The 7,951-nt window shown below is 34.2% G+C and overlaps 1 protein-coding gene across 1 annotated transcript; it reads left to right on the top strand.

Moving 5' to 3' along the window:
* The first annotated feature begins 382 nt into the window (after positions 1-382).
* On the top strand, positions 383-4,537 carry LOC106468962 (sodium- and chloride-dependent GABA transporter 2-like). The gene is made up of 4 exons (XM_013929416.2): positions 383-547; positions 2,058-2,158; positions 2,598-2,768; positions 3,893-4,537. The coding sequence occupies exons 1-4, from the start codon at positions 418-420 to the stop codon at positions 4,031-4,033; spliced, it is 543 nt and encodes a 180-aa protein (XP_013784870.2). The 5' UTR covers positions 383-417; the 3' UTR covers positions 4,034-4,537.
* The last annotated feature ends 3,414 nt before the right edge of the window (positions 4,538-7,951 follow it).

Below are 7,951 nucleotides of genomic sequence, written 5' to 3' on the forward strand. Positions count from 1 at the left end.
GTCAATCTTTCCTTCGGTCGGTACAATACTTAGATCTGTGGTATGTCAGTCTTTGCTTCAGTCGGTACAATACTTAGATCTGTGGTATGTCAATCTTTCCTTCGGTCGGTACAATACTTAGATCTGTGGTATGTCAGTCTTTGCTTCAGTCGGTACAATGCTTAGATCTATGGTATGTCAGTCTTTCCTTCAGTCGGTACAATACTTAGATCTGTGGTATGTCAATCTTTGCTTCAGTCGGTACAATGCTTAGATCTATGGTATGTCAATCTTTCCTTCAGTCGGTACAATACTTAGATCTGTGGTATGTCAGTCTTTCCTTCAGTCGGTACAATACTTAGATCTGTGTATGTCAGTTGCTTAGATCTATGGTATGTCAATCTTTCCTTCAGTCGGTACAATACTTAGATCTGTGGTATGTCAGTCTTTGCTTCAGTCGGTACAATGCTTAGATCTGTGGTATGTCAGTCTTTCCTTCAGTCAGTAAAAAACTCAGATCTATGGTATGTCAGTCTTTCCTTCAGTCGATACAATACTTGGATCTATGGTATGTCAGTCATTACTTCAGTCGGTACAATACTTAGATATGTGGTATGTCAGTCTTTGCTTCAGTCAGTACAAAACTCAGATCTGTGGTATGTCAGTCTTTCCTTCAGTCAGTACAATACCTAGATCTGTAGTATGTCAGTCTTTGCTTCAGTCAGTACAATACTTGGATCTATAGTATCTCAGACTTTGCTTCAGTTTAACAATAAAATACCAATCACCTTTCGCGGAATATTTGTGATTAATCGTCTGTATACAATATTGAAACGTCATGCATGTATGCAAGATCAAGACATGTTACGAAATGTCCCATATTGTTAATCAAAATATACACAGAAATGGGAAACGTGATTACATGGTGTAATCAATCAATACCAAAAATTAGACTGCTGATCAGGTGATTTTCCCTGATATGCCCACGTCCATCAATCAGATAATAGTCCACGTCAGTCAATCAGTCGATATACCACACCTGCTAATCTGATGATGTCACATGCTCATCAATCAGTCAGTTTCCACGCCTGCCAATCAGTCGATATACCACACCTGCTAATCTGATGATGTCACATGCTCATCAATCAGTCAGTTTCCACGCCTGCCAATAAGTCAATGTACCACACCTGCTAATCTGATGATGTCTCATGCCCATTGATAAGTCAATATCCCACGCCTTCCAGTTGGACAACATACCACACACCTGCTAATCTGATGATGTCACATGCCCATCAATCAGACAATATACCACACCTGCTAATCTGATGATGTCACATGCCCATCAATCAGACAATATACCACATCTGCTAATCTGATGATGTCACATGCCCATCAATCAGACAATATACCACACACCTGCTAATCTGATGATGCCACATGCCCAACAGTCAGTCAATATACCACACCTACTAATCTGATGATGTCACATGCCCATCAATCACACAATATACCACACACCTGCTAATCTGATGATGTCACATGTCCATCAATCAATCAATATTCTACGCCTTCTAATTAGTCAATATTTCATGTCAATTCTTGTGAACCATAGAAAAACTCTTTTTGTGGGGATATATTCCTGGAAACGAAACAGTAAATAACTGAGACTGGTCAATTAACTCTTCGACTATTTAAGCAACAGTTGGTGATAATATCATAGACGTCATATAAAAAGTAAATGTGTAAATTACGATAACGTAAAATATGTCACCCAAGATACTACCTAAATTCTTCTTGAGAACTGGAGGAAAAGGTAATATGTACATACAAGTCCGTCTGTGACCATTAAATAATGAGTATTTTATCTAATTAGTTAAAGGAATTGGGCTGTGAAGAGCTTCAAGAAATATGTATAAGCGAATTTTTTTCTTTTTTTCCCCCCAAAAGGCAAACGTTTGTACTCGTACTAACATTTTAACAAGATTCATATATTTTCTAGCTTAAGTCATTTCGTGTTCAAACAGTATAAATAATCTGTCATAAGCTCTTCTTTTTGTTTTATATGTATCACTATATAGGTGCCAAACAAATTTGTCGCAACATTCAAGATATGATTGGATTCCAGCCAAACTATTATTTTGTTTTCTGTTGGATAGTGGCGGCACCTCTTGTCATTATGGTGGGTTATAAAATTTATAGTATTTTGAATATCATAATATAATAAAATGTTAATTTTATGTTTCCCGAACAAAAGGGCATATTTTCTTTTCACGTAAGGGGGATTTTTATTTATTATTGATGTCGTTTTAGATATTAAATAGCGTTATTTGTCAATGATAGTTATAATAATTTAGGGAAAATTATGACCAAATCGTAACATATTTATGAAGTGTGTATTTTCTCCAACCTAACCTTTACAGCCATATAATTCGATGTTCGTTTCATGCGCAGTCTTCAGTCTTACATTCACACTACACAGTTTAGTGTGGGTAAGCTGTGACGTAACAAGAGCGAAACTGTCTACGCCAATCAGTCGCCAGTGTTCACGTTGTTAATAACAGTGTCAATTTAATGTTGCCTACTGAGTTTATCCATTATGTGTGTTCTTGTGTTTTCAGGGAATCTTTCTGTTTTCTGTACTGAAATATGATGGCGTCACCTATGCTAACATATACAAGTACCCCTGGTGGGGAGAGATGATTGGTTGGGGAATGTCTGTGGCTGCAATTGCATGGATTCCTTGTTACGCCATCTATTATCTCTTGACGACTTCAGGGACCCTAAAAGAAGTAAGTTTGAAAACTGAGTAAAACAAAAACGATTATAATATATAATCTTGCTGATTAATTTAAATATTGTATCATTACTTTGATCTTATAAAACTTTATATATTTTTTATCTTTTAAAGTTTTGATTTGTGCCAGATGTGTGCGAACGTTCATCATTTTTGGTTAAATTCGAATCTTTCCGTTTCTGTCAGTAACCGATGTGATATGGATTAAAGTAAATTACTCTTCTTTTATGAGTGAGAAAAATCCATTGGTAATATTGTACAGCATTTTTACATGTTTACTTAAGTCAATTTAAATATAAGTTTCACTATATAGAAACATTTTTCAATTTTCGGGGAGCACGTTCCCCCTCTTGTGCACTACGTGTTTATTTAAGTCAATTTAATTATGTTTCACTATATGGAAACGTTTTCAAAATTTTAGGGGGGCACGTTCCCTCTCCTGTGCTCTACATGTTTTATTAAGTCAATTTAAATATGATTCACTATATAGAAACATTTTAAGTTTTCGGGGGGACACGTTCCCCCTCTGTGCTCTACATGTTTATCTAAGTCAATCTAATTATAAGTTTCACTATATAGGAACGTTTTCTATTTTCGGGGGGGGGGCGTTCCCCTCGTGTGTTCCCATGGAACGCAGCTGATGTATAGTTTTTGTCATCCTAATGTTTTTGGTTAAAAAATCGCATATAGGAATAAAGGAGTTTCAATAGCCACTTATCTGGTGATGATTTGTCGCACTGTCAAGAAATTATTCAATTTTAACTCACGTATTTGAAATATTTTGTAAGAGTCAATGATTTTCGTCATAAGAGAATCATAATAACGTTTGTATTCCGTGAATTGTACATTAGTGTGAGTCCAGTGAATAGCTATTTGTTCTTTTATATCGAACGTTTTCTGCTTTTCTTTCAGTCATCACAGTATTTATTAGCATACAAATGGCGAGCCCCCCCCAGTGGCACTGCGGTATGTCTGCGGACTTATAACGTTAGAATCCGGGTTTCGATACCCGTGGTGGGATAGCCCATTGTGTAGCTTTGTGCTAATTATAAACAAACAGCAGAGAGTAAGCATGAATTATAGTATAAATAATTGTTTTATATGTATGTGTATTTCTAGCGACTGAAAAAAGGTTTAAGCCCAGTTATGGTACCATCCCCTGTAAAAGAACTGATCTCTGTTGGAACTGACGAAAATGCCGAAGTTCAAGTTGCAGTTGTTTATAAGGCAGAAGAAGAAAAGCCATTCAATCTCAACTAAAGCTATGTGGTGGCGCTGTCATAGCACGAAATTTTCTTTCAAGTCACATATGTCTGTTCTTGAAGGCCAAATTAAAAAAAAAAAGGATCATTCCCTGAAATTTGATAAACTAACATTCGGTCTATTTTTATCCATTGGTAAATTTGGCGAATTTATTCATCTTCTGTTTTATTTTTTATCCATATTATTTGTTAGAAATATAAAAGACTATTAACTAGAAATATACAGTTTGTAATTTATTATATTTGGAAGTTTATTAAAGGTTTATTTCTCTACTTTTCGATACTATAGGAGTTTCAACTAAGATTTTAAATAGTTACCCGACAGACATAATGTACATATTATAAATTAATACCATGGCTCACAAAGAAAGAAAGAACTGAAAAGTTCAGATCTTGAAGAAAGAATTTTCATAAGTGATTTCCGTCTTTATATTCCTTCTAGTTTCTTTTTTTTGCCGTCAGCAGAGGTAACCCAAACACATTGGCCAATTCTGAACAAACCAATAAAAAAACTAACGTGGTGTTTGTGCATAAGGTGCTCCCTAGCCCCACCCCACCCCACCCCCCGTTGCTATATTTCTAATATGATTTACCCTAATTTTAAAATACGGTTTGAATTTGATATCTCCAAAGAAGACATTATTAAATAAAACAACAATTAGAGACAAGTTAAAAGTCAAGGTGAATTTTCTCACGAACCACTTTGTAAGAGACAAGAACAACAGTTAATTTGGTATTGGTTTTTTTTTTAAACATTTAATGTATAATAATTATTTTATCTAACTGTACGTTACATTGCGTAAAAACAATATAATTCGGGTTTCGATACTCGTGTGGTGGGCAGAGCACATATAAGCCGTTGTGTAGCTTTGCGCTTAACGACAACCAAATCCAAACCACAAAAACAAAACTTTATATAACGAGATTTCCCGGACAGTTGTCTAAAAGCCCAAAGTTCTATATATATATACCTATATATAAACATACATGAATCGACTTGTTTAGGTTTTCCTGTTGGGTGTTATTTTTATGGAAGGTTTCGAGACTTTGATAGAGTTTTTGTGGATAAATTCTGTAACAGGTAAAGATGGGTACGTTTTAGCCGTGGTAGGTTTGTTGTTTTGTAAATATCTTGTTTGTTTTTTTATCTGCAGAAAGAGAAGTAATTAGTATTTAGAAATACGAAACGTCCGTAGGATAAATTTTAACCGACGTCTTCTTGTTGTAATCAGAATTCATATTTTTATCGTTGCTGATGTAGAGACATTGTATTATGTTGAACCGATTTGGGTTAAGCCTAATGAACATAGAGAATCCCAGTATGAGTAAATAAAATGGTGGAAGTAATTAGTATTTAGAAATACGAAACGTCCGTAGGATAAATTTTAACCGACGTCTTCTTGTTGTAATCAGAATTCATATTTTTATCGTTGCTGATGTAGAGACATTGTATTATGTTGAACCGATTTGGGTTAAGCCTAATGAACATAGAGAATCCCAGTATGAGTAAATAAAATGGTGGAAGTAATTAATATTTAGAAATACGAAACGTCCGTAGGATAAATTTTAACCGACGTCTTCTTGTTGTAATCAGAATTCATATTTTTATCGTTGCTGATGTAGAGACATTGTATTATGTTGAACCGATTTGGGTTAAGCCTAATGAACATAGAGAATCCCAGTATGAGTAAATAAAATGGTGGAAATTATTAATATTCTTCTAGGCACGATTGTTTGAATAAGTAAGGAATCCCAAGTGAACTCCATAGTGCAACTCAGTGGCACAGCGGTATGTCTGCGGACTTACAACCCTAGAAACCGGGTTTCGATAGCCGTGGGGGCAGAGCACAGATAGCCCATTAAGTAACTTTGTGCTCAACTACAAACAATATCATTATAATATTTCACCAATGATGAGTATTTTCGTTCAACGTTCAGTGAGAATTTTCAGTAATTCGGCGTTTGTTCTTACAATTCCACTTTAATCAAAGGCCCTCTATTCCTGAAATTAAGCTTGTATTAGTTAGAATGCGATTGATTATCAAATAATACCCCCGTTTGAAACTATTTTAAATATAATACAAGACTTGCGTAGTAGAAGCACTCTGCTTACTTTTAGAACGCAAAAAATCGAGTTCCAACACCCGCTGTGGGCAGAGAACAAATAGCCCTTTGTGCATAACAATAAACAGACAAAGTTTATTTTTGTACCAGTTTTACCCAACTGGTAAACAAGTGTTTCTTAGATGATTAAATGTCTCCCGAGTTCCCACCAGGTGGACCTGTAATCGATAAAATGTAAAATTCTCAGTACTACAAAATATTTCCGACTTATGTCTGATCGTCACAGAAACTTTTGTTGCTTGACCTTAAAAATTTCTGTAATTCTTTTCAACGGATAACATATAACATCGTCGGAACAAATCAAATTTAACGGATCCATTATAGCTATTACGTTAATTCTACATAATTCTGTGTAGCTATGCAAGTAATATGTATTAACACAATATTGGGCTTGACAACGATTTGTTTTCATAGTCAGTGACTTCTACGATCGTGAATGGATAAACTCAAGAAGTTAGACTTAAAAAAAAGCAAATTAACCACACGGTTACAAACATAAATTTTTATTTCATTTCCGGCTCAACTCACGGTTGTTCTAAATTAGACAAACTTGTCGTGGGAGAAAAGAGTCTAGAAGCGGCATTTAGACCAGTGCCTCCTCCTTGGAGTTCGGCCTTTTTCTATACCCGAACTTCTTTTATTTGACGTATAACTTAACACGTGTTTATGTTTTTATTCTGTTTATTTTTGCAGGCTTATGCGTTGTACTAACACTTCACAATTGTATTAGCGAATGCGGTATAGATGGCGCTAACCGTGACGTCAAAACTTTGATAAGTCGTTGTTGAAAGCTTAAATAAATGTACATAAACTGAGAAATTAAAGGAAAATATAATAAATGTATATTTGTATGTAATTGTGCTTGCAGTGTGTATATAACAGGGGAAAAAATAAATATCAAAATTTATTAAACTTATGGTGTCAGTTTTTTGTTTATTTCTTTGTTGTTGTTTGTTTGCAGAAACGGAAAAAAATATATTTATTGATTTGTGATTTAATATATTTTTCATATTAATATCTTAATTTAATTTAGTCTAAAAATTACAAGTAACTATCAAGAACGTTTTTGAAATAATTATAGTTTCGGTATGAAACGGAATTCTATCTAATTGTTCATATTTACTGTTTGTTTTTACCAGGATCGGAAGAAAAATGATGAAATCCATTAGTTACAAATACATGACAAAAAAAAACTGTTTCTTGTCAATTACAAACAGAGATTCGAACATAAATTTGCATATTATAATGCGGTAAATAAAATACCGTTTAATAGTATTTATTTCCTTTGTTTATTGGGACGAAGTAATTAAAATTACACTTGACTGTATACCTCTTATTTTAATTAACTAAAACAAAATTATTTTACTTCAATCATTAGACTAGTTCAAGTAATAAAAGAATTACGTAGACGAAGAAATAACAACCAGCAAAATATAATAGAATATGGTGGTGAAAACTCGTCAAGTTAAAATAACTTTATTAACAAAACAAGAAAACGACGTTTCGGGAAATAGCGTTCTTTTTTGCGTTACAGGAAAAACGTTTGATTTTTAGATTAGGCTCTGTTAATCCCTTTGGAATGAATGAATAGTTCTTTTTCTATACTTTCTCACACTGACATTTAGTGTCTACAACCTTTTCGAGACACTATTATAACCTCGAGGTTCGCACTATTTTCCTTTCCTCTCTAACCCGTTCATTTCAGTCACTCATTTTTGTTACCTCTTTATTCCTTTCTTTCCACTGTCGTTCTTCACTCCTGTTACCACATACTGTTTATTGTTGTATCTCT

Source organism: Limulus polyphemus, unplaced genomic scaffold, assembly GCF_000517525.1.
Source record: "Limulus polyphemus unplaced genomic scaffold, Limulus_polyphemus-2.1.2 Scaffold3237, whole genome shotgun sequence".
Lineage (NCBI taxonomy): Eukaryota > Metazoa > Arthropoda > Merostomata > Xiphosura > Limulidae > Limulus > Limulus polyphemus.